At 40.6% G+C, this 24,987-nt stretch overlaps 1 protein-coding gene and 2 non-coding genes across 6 annotated transcripts in view; all 3 read left to right on the forward strand.

The window, feature by feature from the left end:
• Nucleotides 1-24,825, forward strand: part of NAP1L4 (nucleosome assembly protein 1 like 4) — a 28,451-nt gene extending 3,626 nt beyond the window's left edge. For 2 of the 4 annotated variants that reach the window (XM_068148308.1, XM_068148309.1), the window contains 14 exons: nt 364-395; nt 1,570-1,631; nt 3,117-3,216; nt 4,505-4,646; nt 4,758-4,844; nt 6,911-7,036; nt 7,771-7,842; nt 11,062-11,201; nt 11,999-12,144; nt 13,671-13,693; nt 15,066-15,185; nt 15,468-15,497; nt 16,806-16,862; nt 23,539-24,825. In XM_068148308.1, coding sequence (XP_068004409.1) covers nt 382-395; nt 1,570-1,631; nt 3,117-3,216; nt 4,505-4,646; nt 4,758-4,844; nt 6,911-7,036; nt 7,771-7,842; nt 11,062-11,201; nt 11,999-12,144; nt 13,671-13,693; nt 15,066-15,185; nt 15,468-15,497; nt 16,806-16,862; nt 23,539-23,577 — 1,158 coding nt within the window. In that variant the 5' untranslated portion in view covers nt 364-381 and the 3' untranslated portion in view covers nt 23,578-24,825. Of the gene's footprint in view, nt 1-363; nt 396-1,569; nt 1,632-3,116; nt 3,217-4,504; nt 4,647-4,757; nt 4,845-6,910; nt 7,037-7,770; nt 7,843-11,061; nt 11,202-11,998; nt 12,145-13,670; nt 13,694-15,065; nt 15,186-15,467; nt 15,498-16,784; nt 16,865-18,017; nt 18,056-23,538 lie in introns of those variants that run through there. The other 2 variants (XM_068148310.1, XM_068148311.1) reach the window with 2 other exon arrangements.
• LOC137446254 (small nucleolar RNA SNORA54) lies at nt 5,054-5,181 on the forward strand. The gene has a single exon (XR_010988600.1). It is a non-coding gene; the product is annotated as a small nucleolar RNA SNORA54 (small nucleolar RNA).
• On the forward strand, nt 8,954-9,074 carry LOC137446249 (small nucleolar RNA SNORA54). Its single transcript, XR_010988595.1, has one exon. It is a non-coding gene; the product is annotated as a small nucleolar RNA SNORA54 (small nucleolar RNA).
• Nucleotides 24,826-24,987: the final 162 nt, after the last annotated feature.

Below are 24,987 nucleotides of genomic sequence, written 5' to 3' on the forward strand. Positions count from 1 at the left end.
TTGGCTTTCTTTGTGGTTTGGTTTTCAATGGAGTGTGGGGGTAGGGTTAGGAACTGTGACACTTGTCTTCAAACTGAGACTTGTGATCTGGTAGAAATGGATTAACCTCTAGAATATTGGCAGAAAAAAGAGTTTTAAAGGGTTAAATGAAAGCCCCTAACAGACTTCAATAACTGAGCAAGCTCCAGTTTGGGTTGGGTATTATTATGGTGTTGGTTTACTTAACTGTGAGAGATTATGCTTGATGAATTTCTTAGCAAAACCAGCAGATTGTTAAACAGTGACCAGTTCTGTTTTTATCTTCAGCTGAGGCAAATAAATTGCCATTACAGGTTTTGTTAAACCCTGTGTTTTAACTTGCAGGTGGATACAGGCACACAGATGGCAGATAACAGGTATGTTGGCCTGCTTTCTTGAAGTTAAATCAAAGTAGTTAGAGGCAACCCTATATCTGGTCTTCCATTGGGAGAATAAAATGTTACCTGAGGAATGGATGACCAAATTGATTTCAGAAGAAAATGTTCCTATTTTCTTGAACTAGGCTGTGTTTCCTTGTAGCCAAGGCAAAATGTTTGTTGTGATGTATTGGATACAGAATTACTCTGTCCTTATATTAGCAGAATTTGGGTTGCCTTGAATCAGATTTCAGTGCTGATATTCACATGCCCTAAAGACTTGAAGGGAGCGCTGACCATCAGTGCTTCTGTGATCTGTGTGACTGAAGCATACACAAGGAACTGTTTTGTTTTGTTCTTTCCAGTTTTTATAGCACTTTTGGAACAAGTAACTGTTGTTAAACTGATGTAAATAGATGCATGATGCTCGTGTTTGAGGCCAGCGGTGCAGCAGGGTAAGCTGGATAAGCTTAGTCTATCCGGTGACTAATAATACCCATCTGCATATATGATATCTTTTTTTCTCCTGCTGGATCTCACTTAGGGCTCATTGCAGCAGTACTCAGTGTGTTTTGACCAGCACAGCAAATGCTCCCTGGCCGTTAGCTTATTCTTCAGCACGGGAAGTGTGATGGAAGATGTTGCAGCAGGGAGATAGGGAGGACAGGGACCTTTTAGCAAGTGCCTTTACTATTAATCAAAACAACTTCATATAGAAGGTCAAAACACAGAGCTTTGATCTCTTGTCTTCTGTTCTTTCCCATCTATGTCTTTTCTCCTGTTTTTCTCCATTGCTTACAGTAAAAGTGTCTTGTATTTTCTCCTGTGAGTAATAACATTTCCCTTTCCAGAGTGACCCAGTACAGCAGAAAGGCCAGCTGTTCAGATAATGAGAGAAATTTATCTGCTGAGGGCTTGTTTGATGTTGTTTGGGTTTCCTTTGCATTTTAGCTTTTCCTTTTCTCTGTGTCCTGTTCATGTCAGGACAATTAGTTTCATATCCAAACTTAAGTTGAGAGGCTTGATAACATAAGTGCATGTCTCTTAGTGACATATTTGTTTGTAAAACTTCCCCTGTAGTAAACACTGAAAATTCAGAACCCTTTTGTTCTTAAATGTTAACATTTTTATGAAGGGATGCCTTTTTAATACATTACACTTCTAATTCTTTTAGTAAAACAGAAGACACTGCTTCAGATTCTGTGGAGGCTGCTAAAAATGCAAGTGACAAAAAAGGTAAGAGATAGAAGTAGGTAACATTGCAAAGGGGGAGGAAGCCTCTTGCTTTGTATGTTGAAGCTTCTTTATCTACAGTTCCAAAACCTTTACTGTCAAGGCTACAAACATGTTCAGTCTTGAAGCAAAGCAATGGGGTTTAGGCTAACTGTTTCCTTTCTGATATTTTGGGTGTTTATTGCAGCCAGGAGCAAACTAAAGGCTAAATTTTAGTGACAGTGAAAGGAGTTTTGGGTAGGTTGTGACTGGCATGTTTCACTATTGCATGAAAGAACCCGCTGGACACTTGCAATAAGAACTGTGTAGACCAGATTTTATCAACACTTAATCTTAGTGTAATTATGAAAATGAGCAGTCCTGTCTGTATGCAAGTTCTGCACTGTCTTGTTGATAGGAAGAGGCAGCTTTGCCTGCTCTCTGGAGGGTTTTACTCTTCATTTGGAAGATCTGTAGCTAACTGCTGAATAATGCTTTTGAAGTTAGTACTTTTGTGTGTGGAAAGCTGCAGTTCCATTGCTGTTAATCTGAATGCTCAAATTTGTAAGTTAGTGAAATCTGTTTCACCTCTGTGGCCATTGAATATTCTTTGGATCTCACTACTTTATTTTGTTGATGAAAGCTTTTTGTGGCTGCAGTTGGAAATCACCTATAAACTGGTAGACAATATTGAGTAATTCATATGTTGGATTAAAAACCAAGCAAAACCCCCAACATCATCTCCTCCCAAACAACAAAAAGAAACCCAGTGGTACCCAACTTACCTATATTAAAGCTTCATTAAGTTAGTGTGTTGGAGGCAATTTTATTGAGAGAGAAAACAGTGAGAAACAATGGAAAGATTTGGAAAGCAAATGTTTGAAAAGCAAATGTTTTTCCATGGTGACCCATAAGTGAGGAATTCTAGCTCCTAACTAGCAGCATTTTAGATCTGACCTCCCATAAAAATAGTCTTCTGTGAACTGTTGCAAAACTGTTATCTTGACACAAAGAAACCCACAGTAGCTCATGGTCATAGTGCCATGCTGTGGTGTCTTAGAGGGCACAAAGCTTTGGTCAGTGTTTTTTCAGGAGCCAGGACTTACAGGAAAAGACTTCTACAAATGTTTCTGAAGTGTAATCCAGTGATAATTCTCTTGGAAATTTGTGACTTATAAGCTAATACAGAGGGAGGATAGAGAAGTTCTTATTTTGTGCTTTCTAACTTAAAACACAAGGAATTTGTTTATATCATCCAAGTACTCCTTGCTTCTAAAAGCACAGTGATATACTTGCAAAGAGAGAGGTGTTTTCTGTCATCATCCTATTTTACCTTTCTGAAATCTGATCCTGAGGTAATCTTGCCTGAGTTATTAACTAACTATAGTGATGCTAATTGAGATCTGCAAAACAGTGTTTTTACTGTGATTACTGTAAGACACACAGTGTGACAAAAGCACTATGAATACTGTCAAATTTGGTTTAAAAGTGTTTTTTTTCTCTTTACAGAAAAGCTAGCAGACCAAGTCATGCAAAATCCACAGGTCCTGGCAGCGCTACAGGACCGTCTTGACAACGCAGCACTTACTCCTTCAAGTTACATTGAAACGTAAGTACAGAGCCCAGTAACATTCTTGAAGGGCTGAAAGCATAATAGACTGTTATTATTGTATGATTAAGGTAGGAAATTAGAACAAATGATTCACTTAGAGAAATGATAGACTTAAACCATGATTCATAGTGGGCTACTTCTGGAAGGAAGAAGTTTTATGGTGCATAACTGCAAACGGAACTTTGTCCACTTCAGTATTTTCCCTTGCTGTTGTGTTTTGGTTAAAAATAGCTCCCTTCCCCTGCCTTTGTTTCTTTCTGTGACCCTTATTCTGTCAGGGTATGTGCTGCACTGATTCATCTTTGTAAGGTTGCTGCCCAGGATGTAGTGGAAAATTCAGGAGCTGTAACTCCTTTAGATATTTCTGCTTTTATTTCTTGACTGGGAATAGCTGCTTGTTTTGTTTAGCTTAATGAAAAAAAGACACACAATTCTTTTCACCTGCCTGGATATAAATGCTTGGTAGTTTATAGGTGGGTCATGTGTACTTTCTGAATATCACCCACGAATCAAAGCTTTCCCCTGCAGAATGCACGGTTCCTTTCATTTTCAGAGATGGATCAGCACAACTGGAGTCTCAAAGTTTACATCACAGAATGGTTTGGGCTGGAATTCCATCTAGTCCAGCCACTCTGCAGTGTGCATGGACATCTACTAGAGCAGTTTGCTCAGAGCCCTGTCCAACCTGATTGGGAATGTTTCCATGGATGTGGCTTCTGCCCTTTCTCTGGGCAACGTGGGGCAGTGTCTTGCCTCACAGTGTAGACTTTCTTCCTTCTCTGTAGTCTAACTCTCATCTTGTAGTGTAAAACCATGAACCCTTTGTCTTATCACAACGGGCCTTGCTGAAAAGATTGTCCCCATCTGTTTTACAGAATCAGGATTGCTTAGGCTGGAAAAGACCTTTAAAATAAAGTCTAGCCTAATGGTTAGGCTAATTCCTAGCACACTACTGAGTCTGCTGCTAAACCATGTCCCTCAGTGCCGTGTCTACATGTCTTTTAAATCACTTCAGGGACGATGATTCACCCACTTCCCTGGGCAGCTTGTTCCAGGGCTTGACAACCCTTTCAGGGAAGAAATTGTTCCTAATGTCCAACCTAAACCTCTCCTAGGACAACTTGAGGCTGTTCCTTTGTTTACAGATGTAAACAGAGATATTAATTTCACATCTCTGAACAATGTGGGGAGGGTGGTGGCCCCAGTAGCCTCTTTCACAGTGGTAAGTTAAACCATGCTGAAGCAGCTAACTGTTCCTAGGTTAAAAGAATTGTTTGTGTTTTAGTTTACCAAAAGCAGTGAAAAGAAGAATTGATGCCTTGAAACAACTCCAGGTGAAATGTGCCCATATAGAAGCTAAATTCTATGAAGAAGTACATGACTTAGAGAGAAAATACGCAGCGCTCTATCAACCCCTTTTTGATAAGGTGGGAAGGCTTTATTCTATGTAATCTTTGTCTCCTCCTGGCTGAGTCAGGTCTGTTGCATATGTGTAATTTTACATCTTCAATGACATTCTTGATTTTATTCTGACACAGAGAAGAGAGTTTATTAATGGAGAAGCTGAACCCACAGATGCGGAGTCAGAGTGGCACAGTGAAAATGAGGAAGATGAAAAACTAGCTGTGAGTACAAGCTGGGTAATGAACTACAGATGTACTGGGGTGTCAGAATTGTTTTCTGTACAGTGTTTGCTATTGACAGACTCATAAGGGTTTTAGCAGTAGTGCACTCTTGTGATGAATACACTGTCAGGTCCAGTGAAAGTTTTTAAACTTCTGGTTTAGCCTTTTCTCAAGTTTGTGGCTCGACTGAACTGAAAAGTTGCTGCTGCTTGCACTGTTCGTAACCTGTTAACAGTATCTTTCTGGTAATGGGTTCCATTCCAGTGCTACATCATACCCCAGGATAATAGAAGGCTGGCTGTTTGTCTGCTTGTCCCTTTTATTTTGGGGGACATAATTAGCTGTCATTTCCATAAGTGAAGAGCACCTCTCCTATGAGGACAGACAAGGAGTTGGGGCTGTTCAGTCTGGAGAAGAGAAGGCTCTGAGGTGACCTCATTGTGGCCTTCCAGTATCTGAAGGGGGCCTACAAGAAGGCTGGGGAGGGACTGCTCAGGATCTCAGGTAGTGATAGGACTAGGGGGAATGGAATGAAGCTGGAGGTGGGGAGATTCTGGCTGGAGGTGAGGAGGAGGTTCTTCCCCATGAGAGTGGTGAAGCCCTGGAATGGGTTGTCCAGGGAGGTGGTTGGGGTGCCGTCCCTGGAGGTGTTTAAGACCAGGCAGGATGAGGCTCTGGCCAGGCTGATCTAGTGTGGGGTGTCCCTGCCCATGGCCGGGGGGTTGGAACTAGATGATCCTTGTGGTCCCTTCCAACCCTGACTGATACTATGATTAGACACATGTTGCCTAGTCATAAAATGGAATTGAGCTAATGAAATGTGTGCTGGCTAGTGGATTACTACTTGTATGTTGAGTAGGAGCTATTTAGATTTAGGAAGGGTAATCTGTAGGCTGCCTTATACTCCCCTGTCATCATTTTTGGAGAGTTAAACTCATGGCTTGCTTCCTTTTCTCAGAGGAGTGACCTACTTAAAGTGCCACATTTGCCATTCTGTCAGGTTTTCTTTGCATTTTTGCCTTGACCCGTTTTCCTTCGGTTTCCTTTGGATGCTGTTCTGTATACAAAGCAGATTGTTCTCTTTGTTTTCACTGATCTCATGAGATTTAGCAGGATACAGCACTCCATGTGCTTAAGCCAAATAGATGCATTCAGTTTGGTGTAAATATATAGCCTGTCAATGCTATCCCATGCAGTTAGAAGACCAGAGACACGTTTAGATGGCAAGTAAACTGCTTCATAGTGGTGGCTCGTTGTAATGCCGAGTAGCTGCTGTTTAGATCATCTTCATGTATTTGCTGCTATCTAGTGGTGTAAAAGGGAAGATGCAACAACTACTTCAGACTGCAAACCTGCTTTTTTGAGGTGAAGTAACTTAGTTCTCCTTTTCTATGTTATTTGACATCAGTTGTATGTAAGGAATCCTGTGTCACAAAAGATTACATATTGAAGACAGTGTAATAAGTATCCATGAAATCCAGCTTTACCAGGTATTCTGCAAAACTGGGGAGCTAAAACAGTATTTCAGAGGTTAAAGTTCAATTGAAAAATGTTTAGGTGAAACACTGCAAATGGCACAAGAGGCTACAGGAATGGGAAATGTATTTTCTTTGTATGTAGAAAGATGGAAATTCTCTTTATTTCTGTTTGTCAAGTCAGTGGAGCTGTCTTGGTCAGAATCACAGAATTGCCTGGTTGGAAGAGACCTTAAGTTGAAGTCCAAACATAACCTAACATCTCCTTGGACACAACTCTTAAGACCATGTCTCTAAACTCCTCATCCAAATGTCTGTTAAATAACTCTGTGGATAGTGACTCCTTCACCTCCCTGGGCAGCCTGTTCTAGAGAGGTGATGGAGCAGAGAATAATTCCAAATGAAGGTCTGAATTAAATGTATGTATGGTTGTGTAAATAAACTCTCTTAAGTTCATGTACAGAGGATAAAACTGTGTAAATTTTAAATGCAGCTACAGAGATGGCAAATGTTTTGTACATGTACCTCTCTTTATTAAATATTAAGAAGTCATGGGTTTATTTTTCACATGTTTCTGCATTTGTCTCCCAGGATGACCTGAAAAATGCAGTGGTAATAGATGAAAAAGCAGAAGCAGAAGAGACAAATGTCAAAGGAATTCCAGACTTCTGGTTTACTATCTTTAGGAATGTAGATATGCTAAGTGAATTAGTACAGGTAAGTTTCTCCTCTGAAAATAAAACTTCTGTCCCAAAACCACGTGAATTTAATTGCTACTTTCTCAATTAATGGGGAGTGTAGTGTGTGTGAGACACCAAATCTCTGAGTCTTCAGGATCTCTGATATTGCTGAAGATGCTTGAAAGGGTAGTGATGGACAAGCAGAGCAGCTGACCCAAACTCCTTAATGCTGTGTGGGTTGTTTAAGAAACGACCTTGTAACGGCATTTATAGATACCAAAATGCAACCTCGTTTGCTACTTAGAGCAGCTGTTCCCCAAAGAACACAAGGATGATTTTTCACAAGGATATAAACTTAGCCATGGGTTGGTTGAATTACTGTGAAATAGCTTAGGTAATTTTGTTAATTTTTATTAATTTGATTTTTTTATATGCTGTTAAGGAAGGCTTCCCTGCAGTGCATCTTCCTGTGACTCTTGCCAGCGGTAAATAGTCTGAACAAAGTTATTTTCAGTAGTGCTCATGCCTCTCAGCACAGCAGCTGATTTATTTGCTGAAGTCAAGGTGCAATGATTGAGAATCTGGCACATGTTTGCAACTGCAATTAAGACACTTAGCTCAAAATCAGAACTTCAGCTGAATTTGCTGAATAATTAACAGGATTGTTTCCTCCTTCAGAATAGTTTGAACAAGCAAGCCAGGTGAAATTTTTTTTCCCTTATAAATACTGCTTGCTGAGTAAGGTTTTCTTTTTCTTTTTTTCTGTCTTAGGAATATGATGAACCAATCTTGAAACATCTGCAGGATATTAAAGTTAAGTTTTCTGAACCTGGACAGCCTATGGTGAGTTTTCTCTTGATTCTTCCTCATGAAGACTAGCCCTGAAGGGAACAGCATTTCAGAATTCTCATGCCATTCTCTTTGGCTGGAGTGTCTGTGTGGGTTCTTTCTAAGCTGATATCTTCATACTTTGCCCTTCTAAAGATTTATCTTTAGCTTTCCTGAGTGTTTGCTCTCTCTCATCCTTATCCTGGACATGTCTGGTGTCATTGTAGTTTCTAGATCAAAATCCTGCTTAATTCTGTGTAGTTTTCACTCTTTCTCAAATTCCACATTAGCCATTTGCACTGATATGGATAAATGGATGCTTTTGGTTTGAAAACTCATTGTGGCAAAGATTCTGGGTACTACTTACTCAACTGAATATTTCCTTTAAAGAAGATATGTGACTTACTAATCCCAATCATAGCACATGGCTACTGTGCCTATTGAAAAGGGAAGAAAAATAGATTAGATGTTGTTTTAGTGTGCCTAATGAATAGTTTTTCAAGTGCAACTTTGCTGTGTTTTGTTTTCTTTAAGTTCAGTGCACAGAAACTGTGTGTTGAAAAGATGTTGTTCTGTTGCCTATTTACTTAATGCAGACTCTACTTACTCCTTGTGAGGAGGAGGCAGGAAGGATGGGATGGAAGCCTTCCTTTACATTTCATCCTTGTGGCTTTTTCATGGTGTTTGGTACTACTTATCTTAGGGAATTAGTCTTCTGACAGAGTCCAAAATGAATACTAGGAAAGTTTCACTAAAGATTGATGTACGAAAAACACCTTTTAAAGATCAATATCAGCCAAAGGTGTTTTTTAGTCCTCATTGTCTTAGCTATCATTTTCCTATTAGCACCAAAAGACTTGAGCTGACAAATAGGGCAAGAGAAGTAGTGTGGACAGAGAACATGTTGGAATTCCTGAATGCTGCTAAGGCTAAATGAGACAAGAAGATTTTTTTAAGCATGCAATATTTGATGGGTTTTATTGTGAGGCATTTTTATTTGATGGCATTTGTTTGGTTTGGGAATAGTCATTTTTGCCTACAACATCTTGGTGTTCTTGTTCAGCTTTGTTTTGTAGTCCCTTAAGATGAAAAACTGTCCTTTAGACACCAATGGATTTATCTCACCTTGCACTGTTCGTAACCTCTTGACAGCAGCTTCCTGTGATTAGGTTCCATTCCAGTGCTACATGAAATCCAATAATGGAAGGCTGACAAATGCCATGTCCCTTCTGCATTTGGAGACAAATTCCTAACTACTTGAGTGAAAGCTGTTATCCAGTTGTGTGTGGCTGTCTTGTCTGACGTTCCCTGTCTGTAGAAAATGGGTGCAGCAGTGACACCTTTGTGCTGTCTGCATAACCAGTGTGCAACAAAGGCTCTCATTCTGCTGTGGATTAGGTTTGTGCTGCTAAAATAAATACATGGTAGGTAGGGGCTTTCTGATTTATTGTTGACTCAGTGGTTAACTGCAATTGTGGTCCTCCAAAAGTAGATTTACCTAGCTACAGTAATGGTGCTTCAGAGTTCTGTTTGCTGTATCCTGTGTGTGTAAGCTTCTCTCTGGTGAAGTGTGAGTGATTGCCTTACTACTTGCTTTTATTTGTAATCATGAACAAACTTGCACATGTTTGTATAAATACAATCTCTACTTGTATTTGAACATCAGTATCCCTGATAGCATATCCCAGGCTAGCATATCCTGGCCTGGATGACACATCTGGGTATAACTTAAGTAATTAGCTTAAAATAAAGAAGTTCTATTGTTTTGAACTCTGAGAACATCTCATACTGCAGGGAAAATCTAGAAATACATGCTGCAAGGTAAGCTGATACCAAAAGCAAAGATGCCCAAATAAAGACTGCTGGGAAGATACAACACTTCAAATAGTATGTGAAACTTGAAACTGCTTCTTATTGTCTCCTGATTAGCAGGTACAGAATGAAATACTGAAATGCAGCCTCTGCAGCTATTTTTGTCTTGCTAGTCCTTGGGATCCTGCATGTTAAGTACTGCCACTGGTTACCTATTTATAACCCCAGTGATGGTTTGTGGGATTATCTGGGTATGAGTGTTAGTCACTGGTAGAGGATAAGCAAGCTAAGTTTGTAGCTCCTCCCTTGAGCATGTTTGCCAGAGATTTGCCTTGGCTGAAGACACCCTCCAAAACAGCTCTCTTAAATTGCTTGAAAATCAAAGTAAACTTGAAATAGGTTGTGTGAAGCCAGCATAGATACTCCACTGAACATCTGGTATGCAATGGCTTCTTGTGCTTAAGCTCAGTGTGTGAGCTGGAAAGGCTGCTGTTGCCGCCAGCGTTCATCACCCCTCGATCACTCTCTCTCCAGGTTTCAATTATGTGAGGAGATTCATGCAACCTGAGAAAGATTAAAGGGCCTCTGGAAGATGAGTGAGGGACAGACACCCTTGAGCAGGCTGTTGTCCCTAGTTATTTATCCACTCTGTGCATGATGGGCCTTCAAACACAAGGTTGCAAGGCGGACTGGGATGATAACAGACTGTTTTCAGGCCTGATTCTAAGGATTGGCTGGGGAATTACATTCAAAGATGGTGATTTTGGCAGTTCCACATTTTGTATACATGCTGGGTCTCATTTTTACTTACTCCCCCAGCAATATTTAAGGTAACTGTTATACATGCTGTGGCTGTGCAGTAGGTATGGTGATGTTGGGGGCATTTTGACTTGGAGTTCAGTTTACGAAGTCCATATTCTTTTGCAGGACTATCTATTAAACAAGAAACCTTTCTGGTTCCTGGTGGAGTGGACTGTCTAACTACAGAGTCCTGCAATCCAATTTCTTAAGTTATTTTTAATTAGTCTGTTTCAGCTTTTTAAGGTCATGATGGGAGTACCAGCATCTGATAGTTCATCCCTAGTTAGGGGATGATGACTAGGCTTTTACAGAATACGAAACCAAGACTTTTCTCCAAGTACTTATTTCTGAGGATGCTTTTAAAACAACACTTCTGTATGCAAAGGGGAATGAAATACAGTAATTACCTCCTAATTTTAATGTTAGTAGTAGCCAAGGTTGTTGTAGCTTCCTGCATCTTCAGAATTAGATGACTACTTTTTCCTTCCTGCTTTTGCTGTAGATTGAGAGAGGTTTGCCATCACCCCTGTATTCAGTTTGATTAATGCTAATTGTGCTGACGCACTCTTTCAAAGACTCAAATCAGTGGTAACATAAAACTGTAATGGAACTTTCTTCCAGTCTTTCTCCTTAGAGTTCCACTTTGGGCCCAATGACTACTTTTCTAATTCAGTCCTGACAAAGACATACAAGATGAAGTCGGAGCCAGACAAGACAGATCCCTTTTCATTTGAAGGACCTGAAATAGTTGATTGTGAGGGGTAAGGAAAACTTGACATTCAGAATGCCTTCTGAAGTAATAATCTGCTGATTCCAGATGCTGTTTTCTCTTGCTGTGGTAGTGGTTAATGAAGACAAAATGAAGCTTTTGCTGACTTGACTTGTTTGTAGGGATGATGGTGGTTTTAGCCTCAGCATACAGGAGTAATGTAGGTAGATACAGATAGATTTTAAAGTGGATGAAAAGAGACTTCTAATTGAGATTGTGTCAGTTGGCACAGTAGCAGAAAGGAACTGAAAAGTAAGCTCTTTCTAGCTTGCCATTGACTGCCAAGTCAGTTTGAGTGCTGCTCTTCTCTGTCTGGCGAGTCTTTGTGTTTATTTTGGGGGGGTAACTGGACACTGCCTTGGCCTTTAGTGAGAGGACATAATGTATTGTTCTCTATTGGTCTGGCTGTCAGAAGAAGAGTTTCCAGGTGTTGAGAACTTCTGGAATAGCTTAATCATGTCCTTGCTTGCAAAATTTCAGTAACAACTGAAGTAGTAACTACTACTTTGGCCTGACCTGGGTGAACAGGTATTAAAGCATAGAGGGGGTGATAAGTCTGTGAGGACAAACTGTTTAGCTTTTTAATTTAGGGAACTATTTGAGATGTCCATCCTACACATAGTTTCTAGCACTACTTGACATCTTGTCAGGTAGATTCAGTTGCCCACGTGTGTAAGACTAGCTTTATCAAGAGAAAGCTAATCCATCTCTGCCTTCATGTTTGTTGCTCTAATGCTTATTTCGCTGCTGATGTGTGCTAAAATGCTGTTTCCCACGTGTTGTCTCTAGGTGTACTATTGACTGGAAGAAAGGGAAGAATGTTACAGTTAAAACAATCAAGAAGAAGCAGAAACACAAGGGTCGAGGCACAGTTCGGACAATTACTAAGCAAGTCCCCAACGACTCTTTCTTTAACTTCTTCAGCCCAATAAAGGGTAAGCTTGGGAAATGAGAATTCAGGGTTCTTACAATACCTTCTGCTTTATTTACATAGCTTAAATCTGCAAACTGTTTATGCTGCTGCTGTGTATACTTTCCTGTGGCTAGAGGAAGATGGCCAATTGCAGCTCATCCAACCATCACTCCTTTCTGACGTTCAGTAAAACTTGGCCGTTAGGTGTGCTGTGCAAACAGGATTCATAGTATGGAAGGTCTCATGCAGGCTCTCCTGAAGCTGTTGACTTGTTTGACCACAGGATGGCTCCACGCATCAGCTTGAGGTTTTTAACATGCAAAAGAAACCTCTTCCAGTGTTGGCCAAATTGCAGCCTATTTGTTTCCTTTAAACCTCTGTGCTAATTGGTGGAACTTCCTGTGGTTTCCTTGTGTCATTAATTAGCGATTCCTAATGCTCCATACATAACATCCTAATTTTCTTAATGTTACCTGTGTACTCATTTAAAACAACTCTTTCTTCTTGGTACATCTCCCATTGTGCTGCTTTTTTTTTTGTCAAATATGGGTGGAAGAAGCACTTTGTGGCGTTCAGAAGTGTACTGAATCAATTCTTGATTCAGCCATGAGCTATTGCAAGCTATGTGCCCATGCTAAATACCACTGCAAATCCCCATTTACATGGGGATAAAAATGAAGTGAAGTTTGTGCTCAGAAACTTGTTTATTATTTAAATTTTAATAAATAAGTTATTGACAAATTCTGTTACAAGTAGTTGCTGCTTTCAGAAGGGGATGGAGATCTGTTTGCCTTGTGGGTTTATGCTGTTTCTAAAAACACATCTTGAGGTAGCTGTATAAGAAAAATAAGGCTATGGCATGTGCTGGCAGTTGATACTTGAATTTTCAGCTTGAACAGACTGAGCCAAATTGTCACTTTCACAGTCTGATCCTGTACAGCACCATGGCACCCAAGCAGAGGAGAGGAATATGGTTTGGAGTGGGTGTTTGGTTTTTTTGTTTGGTTTGTTTTTGTTGTTTTAAACAAGCCAGCAAAAATCCTGCTCTGTTCCTTACTGATTGCAGTACCAGGCTTTTTCATGGCAATGCTTTGAAAACTCCTGACAAAATATTAAGCTACTTGCTATCATCTGTATTTGGGGAGAGGAAAGAGTTCATAGTGCTCTAGCAAAATAGTTACTGTAACTGCAGTGTTAGTATGGAAACAATTCATTGGTCTTTCAGGAGAGAAATGTGACCTGTATGCCTGCTGCACCCATCTTGGTAGGGAGAGTGTTAACCTGCACAAAAATCCTTGACACCAAAATGGCAGCTTTGATGCTCTTACTGCAGCACAGAAAATTCTTTCATATGAAATTTGTATGGGTTTAAGATAAATCTGAATTGTCTTTCAAGGTTTGTTAGTTAGCTTCTGAAGGCTTTATAACTCTATAGTGTTTCCTGGTAGAAGGTCTTGATACTGTTTGTTGTTCTGAATAGAGAGTTGGGTTAGACTATACAAATTCTGCTAAAATTTATGGACTCTTCTCTTTTATTTTTTTTGGCAGTATCTGGTGATGGAGAGTCACTGGTAAGTTCATATTCTGAAACTGTCATTGCTCTCTGCCATATCTATTTGCTACACACCTCCATAGTGACTCTTTAGGTTCTTGAGTGCTCTGTTTTTACCATCTCTTTTGCTTTTTGCTAAAGCTGGGCTTCATCTTGATAAAAGATACTGTTTACATTTTGTTGTTCCACATCTTTGGTGATCTAATACATCTGAGAAGGCTCCGAGGTGACCTCATTGTGGCCTTCCAGTATCTGAAGGGGGGCCTACAAGAAGGCTGGGGAGGGACTTCTCAGGATCTCAAGTAGTGATAGGACTAGGGGGAATGGAATGAAGCTGGAGGTGGGGAGATTCAGGCTGGATGTGAGGAGGAAGTTCTTCACCATGAGAGTGATGAAGCCCTGGAATGGGTTGTCCAGGGAGGTGGTTGGGGGCCCCATCCCTGGAGGTGTTTAAGACCAGGCAGGATGAGACTCTGGCCAGCCTGATCTAGTGTGGGGTGTCCCTGCCCATGGCAGGGGGGTTGGAACTAGATGGTCCTTCTGGTCCCTTCCAACCCTGACTGATACTATGACTGTTGGGAAGAAGTCATTTTCTGTAGCCACTTGGCACTACTGCATGGCTGGTACCTGGCTGGTATCTGTTGTATTGTTTTTGAGTCAGTCTGAAGCATTCTGAAAAATTCTGTAGTGTCAGAACCAGCAAAGTCTACATGAGCCTTTTCAATAGAAGATGTTTCAGCAGGCCAGCAGTGTCTGTGTAGAAAGTAGGAAACCTTTCAAGTAAATCTCAGTTCTGCAAAAAACCTGGTATTCAGTGGGACTTGGACAGGCTGAGGGAGCTGGGGCTCTTTAGCTTGGAGGAGACTTGAGGGATGACCTCATTTTGTGTTTACAAAGATGTGAAGGGTGAGAGTCAAAAGGATGGAGCCAGGGTCTTTTCAGAGCCTGGCATTGTCCAGTGATAGGACAAAGAGCAAGGGGTGCAAGGTGGAGCATAGGAAGTTCCATGTGAAGACAAGGAAAAGCCCTCTTCAATGTGAGAGTGCCCCATGGTGGTCTGACTGCCCCAGAGAGGTTGTGGAGTTTCCTTCTCTGGGGACATTCAAAACCCACCTGGATGCATTCCTGTGTGACCTACTCTAGCAAGGGGGTTGGACTGGATTATCTTTTGAGGTCTCTTCCAACCCCTGCCATTCTGTGATTTTGTGAAATCTGTATTTAGGGTTGAAATACTTCCTGTATTGTTAGTTAGATGTACTGAAAGCAAACGTGTCGTGAGCATTTGTTGATGATAGCATGATGTTTCTCAAACTAGCTTTGAAATGCTTTTGTTAGCCCTCTGTAGCATGTCACGTTTTCAGTAGGAAAAATCAAACTGCCTTGCTTTCCAGGATGAAGACTCAGAGTTTACTTTAGCAGCAGATTTTGAAATTGGACACTTCTTCCGTGAAAGGATAGTCCCTCGTGCTGTGCTGTATTTCACTGGGGAAGCTATAGAGGATGATGATAATGTATGTATGCTGTCAGCATGTTGTTGATTATCAGCATGTAGACAAACAATCTCCTTTTTCTGATTAGATTGTATGTGATTACATGAGAATAACCAAGACCCTGAAGAGATTCCTGTTGCTTAGGGATAGGAAAGAATCATTCGACTTGTTGTGGGTTGTTAATCTTTGCCTCTGGAAGGGGCTTAGTTCCAGTTACTGTTTGAATATGCTGTGGACATATAACTGCAGAAGATTTTATGCAAATACTAGCAGAGCTAATAAAACCTTGCATTTGTTTTTCAGTTTGAAGAGGGTGAAGAAGGTGAAGAGGAGGTGAGATGCATACTATATCTTTTATAGATTACTTAACCTACCTGCTGCATTCCTGTTCTAGAAATAGTCCTGTATGGAGCAGAAAGGAGTTGTTCATAGATGTTCATGCATGAAGCTTCTTTCCAAAAGAATTCAGCATTCCTGACTTAAAAAAAAAAAACCACTTGACTACTTTTCCTCTTTCCAAAAGTACTTTCTGCAAGACCATGTATCTGGTTTTTTCTAGTATTTTGTTAGATGCTTTCTGACATGAGTCAAAAATTAAACATGAGCTTTTTTCTTCAGTGCTGCATGATAAGAACCTTCCATCTTGTTCTTAAATATCTGTTCCACAGGCAGTAGTGGAATTCAGCTGTCAGCTTTTAGCTGTCATAAGCTTCAGGACTGGGCCTTGCTAAATGTAAAAAAAAGGGAGAGTATGCAACTGCTCAGGATGAAGACTTAAACTGGAATTTTGAGTGTACCAGGAGCTGTAGTCCCTTCACAGTAGTTCCTGCATGAGTACAGACATACTATGGAAGGCTTTGCACAGAACCACTCCATGATACCACACTTAAATGAATTAATATCCTTCACAGATAAATATCATTACTGCTTTTACTAAAACTACCACAACTGGTGGTGGTTTTGCTCATTAGTTGAGGGTGCATACCTGACTGCCATCAGATTGACCCCTGCTAGTTCCTAAACTGATGGTCTGATGTGAGCTGGTAGCCTTCAGCATGCAGTCTCTCTGCAAGTGTCGGAGCAGATTTCTGAGCTTAGGCTGCTGAGTGACTAAACATTTCCTTATGTTTATTTTTCTAAGCTGGGTCTTTGTGTACATGTATTCATAGCATCCTTAGTGCCAGATGTTGCATCTTGGAGGTAGGTGCACAACAGAGTGTGAAAATACTGCAGAGTCCTGTGCAGGAATACACAGCCTCTCCACAGTACCACAGACTCCTTGGAAGGAGGTCAAAACAAAGAACAAAATCAGATGTAAATACTTATTTGGGATTTCACTGTTCTGGTACTGTGTCAGGCTGAAGGGTAAGAATTACTGGGGTGCTGCAGCAGCTTATGTCAGAAAGTTGCCTGAAGCCATTCTGAATCTCTTAAATTTATGTTGTGGATCCTTTTAAAGATTGTGCTTTTAAGATTTTGAAGATGCTGAATTCTTTTAAGCCCAAGTAGGTTTAATGTTGACATCTGAAGCCCTCTGGAATACAGTGGTAACATGATTTGCTCTTTTGTTTTTCTCCATTACAAAAAGTTGCACTTTTAACCTGTTTTAATTTTTGTTAGTTTATCTCTATTTTGTCATAGGAGTTGGAGGGGGAAGAGGAGGGAGAAGAGGAGGAAGATGCAGAGAGTGATCCCAAGGTAAGGATTTTTGTGTGCTTTGTCACAACACAGAACAGAATCCTGAGCAGTGTAACTAAAGGTTATAGTAGTTTGAAAGGTGAATAAATTAAACCCCCAAACTCACCCAGCTTCTGCACTGTTTTCATCTTCAGCACTCACATTGCTCTTAAAAGTTAATCTTTATAAATAGAGGAGTTGTAATTTTTGTCTCCTAAGCAGCACCAAGAAAAAAGTGATTTCCAAACTGTGCACCTTTACTACTTAATGGTATCCCTGTGTAATAATGATAGTTTTTCCTTTAGAAAGGTCATACTCAAATATTCCATGGCTGGACTTCAACTTAGAATTAGCCTGACCAATCTCAACTAGCTTGCTTGCTTTCTCTGTTTTGTTTTGGGTTGTTTTTCCTTAAATTGTTCTTTTGGTTGTTCTGATGGCTGCAGGTTACATTCTGCATGTCCATACTCAGCTAGAAAGAGGAAAAAGAAAGGTGGTACTCATCTTTTGAAGTTTATGCTTTGAAACCTAGTTTAAAATTCAGCCTTAAGGGTTGGTGCTCTTTCTGATAGTTGCTTCTCAGTCCTTCAGTCACTGTAAAGTTGATGCTCAGACATTTAGTGAAGCTGGGGCAGTGATGACAGACTTGCCTTCATTTACTTCCTAAAACATCAGCTTTAAAATTGTTATAAAGGCACAGATGAAAAAGTAAAAGGCATGCAAAACTGCTTGATCTTTGGATGAAAGTCTTAAGAGCAGCTAAATGTGTTGCTCCTCTGTCAGAGCTGTATATGCATCATGTCACTAGTAAATGGGTTTTGTCACTGTATCAAGAATGGAGCTTGTTCTTTAATGCCAAATGCTGTACACTGAAGGTCTGTCTTGTGGAAAGATTGATCAAACAGATTGGAGTGGCCTCTGCTCTGCAGGATCAAAAATGCAGTGGTGTACCTGTAACTGGCAAAAGCTGGGCAGCAGAGAAACAGAATGTTAGTTCTGAGTCAAAGTATGTTTGTGCAAGTATCAAATGTCCTTATTAAGGGATTTGCTATTCTGCAGGGGGGGGAAAAAAAGCTTCAGGTATCTTGGAAGGTTATGGTTGCTGCCTCCTGTATTGTTTTGTACATTTCACTTTTCATTCATGCTGACAGTTCCTTTCAATTTTTTCCCATTTAGGTGTAATTTAAGTCTGTTTATCATTCATACATTTCTAGGTAAGGTGGAATTCCATTCATACCTAACTTCTGAGAGTCCCATTTGTAGCCATACAATGTGGTTTGTTTTCTAGGGTTTTCTGTTTGCTTTGGTTTTGGTTTGTTTGGGTTTTTTGTTTGGTTTTTTTCATTTTATGGGGAAAAGAAACTGGGAAATTCTGTGAATGGTGACTTGAGAGCTTAGGTCTTATCAGTAAAAAATGGAAAGAAATGTGTGGAGATGAATATCCTTAAATCATGTAGTTAAATTAGATTTTCTGCAGTCACTTCTTTGCCTTTCTGGCATACCTTCTGCTTTGCCTTTGCAGTACTCAAACTATATTTTATGTATGGTAAAAGATGCTGAGACCTCTAAGACTTCATTTGTCCCTTGTTTCTGATTTGATGTTGCATCTTTTCACTGTTCTAGTGTCCTTGCAAATCAGCTCTTAACTACTTTCTCTGCTTTTCTTGAACTCTTGTAAGTCATCAACTTACTTAGTGTGCCTTTTCCACATTACTCTTATTTATGCTGCCTGACAAAGGTCCTCAGTCACTTTTAGAGGCCTTTTCTTGAGCTCATGACTCTGAACAGGTATTGCTCTCCTGCTCATCTGCCTATTTAGAAGGAAAAAATTTTTCCTTCTATTGTGTACTCATCTTTCACTTTTCATCCCATGCCTCATCAAGAACAATGCCTGCATCAGGCTCTGTATTTGCCCTCCCCCCCATCCTCTGGTATTTCAGGCTTGTCTATGATTGTTTTTTGGATTTTGTTTTGTTTTCCCCCCTTTGGTTACTTAGGAGACTCTGTAAATCTTTCCAACTGGTTTTCCTTCTCTGTATAGAGATGTCCCTCTGTTAAACTTGAAGTTGAGCTGTGCTTTTTATTTGATTTCTCATCCAGTATACTTTGAGAAGCCAGCCACCCTGCCCCAGTGTACTTGCACTGTTCATTCTCCTGATGTAGAAGAACATCCATTTGTCGCAACACCTTATATGTCATCCTGCTGCACTCTTACACCCCTGTCTTCTCTTCTTACAATGAAAAATTGTCAGCCACTGGCTTCAGTTTTTCAGGTCAACTCTGAATTCTAGGGTTTGTTGTATTCCTAATCCTGTTTCTTATTCCTTCCTCTGTTCATCTTGGTTTCTCAGCCTGTTTCTCCCTGTCTCCTGTCCCTCTTGGCCTTTCAGTTCCTCTCCTTGCTATTCTCAGATCTGGAGTAGTTTGCCTTTCCATGTACACACAAAAAGTTGTTGGTCTGTTTTCCTTTCAAATCCAGTTTCTCCTCTCTAGTCACTTCCATATTACCTTCTGGTGTACTGTATTTGCTACATGAATGTCAACACTTCCTGCTTTGTTACTTTTCCTTCTTCCTTCCTTTCATTCCTGTTGCTTTTAAGTACATTTGAGTTGCTCAGTAAGAACCAGATTATCTTCTCTTACACAAAGTGCTTATGTTGTATACAAGTTGTGGCTTTGGAAGACTGAGCACTCAGATGATCTGAAGTAGCTTCAGAAGATGTAACTTGGTTTGTCTAGTATATTTCCCTATGTGCTTGCATGCCCTGTTCCTTTTGCTGCTTTTATTTCATGTTACTGATGCTGTGCTTAGAGAAGTAGCTGACAAAGTGATCCAGAATGATGGTTTGAATTATGAACTGAACTGTTGTGGGGAGAGACTGCACATGCTTGGAGGGGCTTAGTCTGTCTTTTGAGTAATGGTGGCAGAAGGGCTTGTCAGCAAATTTTTAGAGCCTTTGAAGCATTCTGTCCAGTGTGGAGGAGACAGGCCAGACCACTTGCTTACTTAGCTCCAATTACCTCAGAGTTTGCTTCCAACATACATATTTGATGTCCTTGCTTTTTATCACTCAATAACACAGATTGGAAAATGAACAAAGATAAAGTTCAGCTTTATCCTACCTTTACCTTAACTGGATTATTCTATAGAAAGACATTTTAAATACTGAAAGGCTGGAGAGGATATCAGCTTTAGTACCTCCTGCCTGCATCGATCCCACTGTTGGCAGGAGAGTCTGGTTTTGGAGTCAGAGGAGCTGGTGCTGGGCTGCCTGTGCCTGCACAGCTGCCTTAGCAGGTGGGAAGCTTCCAAAAAGTGATCTGTAGAAGTAAGGGGGCAAAGGCTGTGTTGCTTTTTGAATCACTTAGGAAGGTGCCCTGCCTAACTTGTTTAAGCATTGAAGATAAATAAAAATTCAATGTCTCTTTCAGGAGTAACTTGGTTAAAAAGATCTGGTTTGAAAGGATTGAAATGCTAAGATAAATGACAGTATTTATGCCCCCATCCTCTGGGAGAGCAGATACAGTGGATGGGTAGAGGTAGTGGGCTGTATGTATGCAAGCCCTGAAAGCAGTGTTACTTAAGACTTGCTTTCTTCTCCATTTTAGCCTTCTGATTCTGCAAATTTAGGTGACATTCCCCTTTAAATTTTATGCATGTTCTCTGTGTCCATGAGCCACTGATGTAATTGCTGCTGCCTGAGGCAGTGGTCTTTACATAAGCTGAAGAGCTCAAGCTTCCAGCATTGTTTTTCTGGGTAATCAAATGCTGGGAGAAAAATGTTCATGTCCGTGTTCATTGTTCAAGAGTAAATGATGCAGTAAATAAGAATCAGAGGCAAAAAAAAGGCTTTATATTGATGCTTGTTAGCAAAAGAAATACACCAGGAGGGAGCCAGTATTTAAACAACACTTAGGAAGAGCATCTCCAACTGGAATCAAAGGCCTGGAGTAGTTGAAAGTCCTTGGATAGAATAATTAAATATAATCAAATAATTTAAAGAGGTAAAAATAATCAAACCCTACCACTTCTGAGGAATTCAAGTCAGAGAATCTCTTTGAGGAGAATTCTTATTTGTCTCTTTAGCACTGAAGTGAACTTCAGTACATGTCCATGCTGCTGAATTCAGTCTAAAATAAGATGCAGTTCCTTGTTTACTCTGGCAGATAAAGTTTCTGTTGCCTGGCCAATGCACTTCACCACCTTTTGTATGATATCTTGTGAATTTAATTTGGGCATGAATAGCTTGAATAGAAGTATCACTAGAATGGGGAGATAAATAGCACAGGGTCTGTCTGAGGTCAATAAATGGATTGGTAGTGGTTAGCTGACCAGATGGCACCAACAGCCTTGGCTTCTGTAGGAGGAGCAGGCTTGAGCTTACCAGCCTTGCCTGAGGGCATGTGGATGTAGCATCTCAATTGCACTTGCGGCTTGGGGACTGTTCCCTGATCTTACAGGAGCCATCAGAACCCAAAGATAAGTTTCAACATGCATATGTCTGATGAGGCAGCTGCTACTGGGGGGGAAAAAAAACTGTGGTTGTCAATCTGTGCCATTGTCACCTTGGGATTAGACTGAGATGTGTATGGGGCAGATGAATAGCCAAAGGCAGCGTGGGGCTCTCAAGCTGCTGCACTCGGTGGGAGCAGCACTCAGCTAGTGAAATGGTGGGAGGAAATGAATTATATTGGAATCTGGGTCTGAAATGCTGCCTTGTTACTCATGGCCTGCTTAAACATTTCATATATGTGGCTGAGATAGATAAGCCCTCAACTGTAAGCTAAAAATAGCAGCATTTCTCTCAAAATCCTTCAGCAACTGACCCGTATCTGAGAACCCCTTAAACTGTTTATTCATTAGTTTTTATTTGATAGCAGCAATCTCTTCTGAAAGGCCCTCAGAAGGAACTGTCATCTCTGTGACTCACATTTTGCAGGATAAAGATTTACATGCAGTGATATGGTTTAAATGTTTACAGAAATAAAGAGGAGATAGCAGAGTTTATTAGAAAATACAACAAGGGCGTTGGGTGATGGTTAAAATTCAACCAGAGTGGTTGCAGTGGTCAACCTGAGTGTGCCTGAGATAAATAAAACAGGTGAATGGGAAGGAAGGAGGGAGATGGAAAGACTTTTAAGTACTTTGTAAATAACAGATTTGTTCCTTGATGATGGCTCTTATCCGGAGCGTTTGGGAGAGGGGAAGTGATGCTGAGCACAGCCCTGGGCCACGTTCGAATACAAAGCAGTTACAAATAAAACAGACACTTGGGGAGAGCTTGGATAAAAGCATTGCCCTTTTTTGCCTGCCTCTAGATGAGAAAGAATATCATGTAATGTATTGCCAGTGGCAGTCAGATTTCTCTTTTGACAGAGTGCTAATTCTGTGTTCTGTGTAAACATCCCTCTTCTCAAGAGGGAGTTTGTGCTGTATTTAGGCCCAGATCAGTGAAAATGAGTTCACATCAGTGTTATTTGGAACCTCAAGCAGATGAGAGTACAAAGCTGAAGTTAGCCAGATGTGCTGGGGGAGGAAAACTGCAGGAAAGAAATGTGAACAGTCTTTGGTATATTTGTGCAGAAGAGACAGCTTTTGGCTTGAGTCCAGACTCCCAGTGGGAGTGATGGTCACCAAAGCAGTTCATGTGAGGAAGAGGAGAAATAGCCTGGGTTTAGTGCAGATGATCAAGGGCAGAAGTGAGGATAAGGAGTCTTAGTTTTCCCAGTTCCTCCTCACTACAGGCAAAACATTTGTCTTAGCTCTTGGTTACTGGGCTTAAAATGAGCTCCTGCATGTTTGCTTCTTTCACAATGCGCACAGTTCTTCGGGATAGTCACTAAACACGTTGCAGTCAGGGACATTTGAGGTGTCCTGTTTTATACCTGTGTCTATCTTTACTAGAATTCAGCAGGTTTCTGTAACTGTGAGAAGCAAATGGGTCACAAATACACTGACTCCATTCTGCTCTCTGAGAAACCTATTTTACAAGGGAAAAAAAAGCAGGAAGTACAGTGTAAAACCTGAAGTTCTTAGCTGTTTGAGTACTTGTTCTTCACAAATACCCTTCCTTTTGCCAAGGGGGAAGTTGTTTTGCTACCTAATGAAGGTGTTTCCACTTTTACATATTTGGATTAACATGTGGACTTCTTGCCCGCTGTTGAATAGTTACCTGCTGGTGATGCAGAACCTAGGAGAAATCAGCACATTAATTGCATTTTTATCACCTCAGCAAAAAGGGCAAGGCTTGTAAGGAAAAGCTCAAGCGTGCTGCAGAATAAGCAGCCTGCCTTCCTTGCCTGCCTTCCTCTTCAGAGCTGCTGAGGAGGTGGCAACTTAGTGTTAAACTGTTCAAGAGGAGCTGAAAGTCGGGTCGAACCTCTGCTTGGGAGGAGTAGAAGGTGGTTTGCTTCTGTTGTTTAAACCTTGGCCATGCTGGATGCCATTTGGAGAACATAAATGCAGGTTCAAAATGTTGTTAGGGGGGTACCAGGCAGCTAGGGGCAAGGGGGAGACCCAGTAAATGTTGTGGCTGCTGTAGACCTTCAACATCTAGCTTGAGTTTCCTCGTGTTTTTTAGTGACACCTCCAGCTAATGGAGAACTGCATAGCCAGTTTCATTTCTTTGTTGAAGTGTTTTCTTGTGTACCATTTTGATTTTTAACTGTTTTTTTCCCCTGTTTTTCCTTTACACAGAAAGATGCCAGCCAGCCTGCTGAATGCAAACAACAGTAATAAGGAAATACCACTTGGAAGTGATATTTGAACAACCTGTTACAAATATTTGGATACCTGGCCTGCAGTTCAGGATATTCCATCGCTGCAGCACAATCTTATTAACAATGCTTAAAGTTTAATTTGTTTTAAAATGCATGGTTTTCACTAACTCTTCTTCTTTCTTGCTTAACATGTACAGTGGCAACTTCAATGCATTTGGGAAATAAGAGGTTTAAATAAAGCACACTCTACAGCCGTTGGTACACTGTAGCTAAGTATGTCACTAGGCCTTTAGAGCCTTCTGCCCTATGCATAAGGGAATAGTCCAGACTACCAAGTGAGATTATCCATTTTCTTGTGAAACACTGAAACTTGTGGAATAGCAATGTGCAGAGAAGCTAAAGGTAAATGGATTACATGTCTGGTAGCTGAAACAGATAGAGCAATATGACTTTTTTTGCTAGTTCCCTTCCCCCCCTTTTGTAATGTTTCTTGCAACCTACTGATTGAACCTAGTGCTTGAGCAGCTTTCAGTGTCATATTTATTATCTCAGTTAAAACCGATCGAAGTAATTCTACTTCATTGCAGGGGGTGTCATATTTGAGACTTAGTTGTTCATCTTACTATTTATTTATTCATGTTTGTAAGTACTTTGACAGAATTAGTGCTTTTTAATAGGTTTTAATATACTTGAAAGAAAAATCTTTTCTCTTTTGCATACAACATGGGTACTTATAACAACTCCTTTGACTTGGTCTCAATGTAGTAGTCTAGACAGAAGAAACAAACTTGCATCAAAATGACAACTCTTCTGGATGAAGATCAAAATGCAAAGGCCAAACTGTTGCTGTTGGTGGAAGTGGGTTGCAGCCAAAGAACCAGGAAATTGCCAGTAGTCTTATTGCTTAGTGTCCAGCATGGAAGGACCTCTCACTCTGAACACGGAAACTTATCGAAGTTCAGTTCAATAAATCTGAAGTTTTGCTGTCTTACTTGGCAACACTGAAGTTATTCCATTCCACAGTTTCATTTAAAGCTCTGAAGTCTTCAAAACTTACCTTCTGTTGTTGTGTGGCACTTCAGGTACACGTTTCTAGTTTCAGCATCCATTGCCACCCTCTGGCAGCAGTTGAATAGCAGCTGTATCAACACTGTGACCAGGCATGTAGAGTGCTCCAGCCTTACCTTACACATTTGTAACTTAATACAGTGTTTTCAATTTGTACAGAATAGATAGAATATTCTATTAAAGTTGTGAAACATGATCCTTGGTGCCTGTCTGCTCCCTGCTGCTTCCTAGGTTAACTCAGCATCCCTTTGACTTCTGCTAGTGGAGGGCTGAGCGTTTCCTAAGGGCTGTGCCAGCAGTTTGGCCTCCTGCTGCTCTTGTCTGAGCATCCTGCTACTAATTCCTTTGTGGTCAAAAG

This window comes from Melanerpes formicivorus, unplaced genomic scaffold (assembly GCF_026170545.1).
Source record: "Melanerpes formicivorus ecotype bairdi unplaced genomic scaffold, bMelFor1.0.p_v2 SCAF_16, whole genome shotgun sequence".
Lineage (NCBI taxonomy): Eukaryota > Metazoa > Chordata > Aves > Piciformes > Picidae > Melanerpes > Melanerpes formicivorus.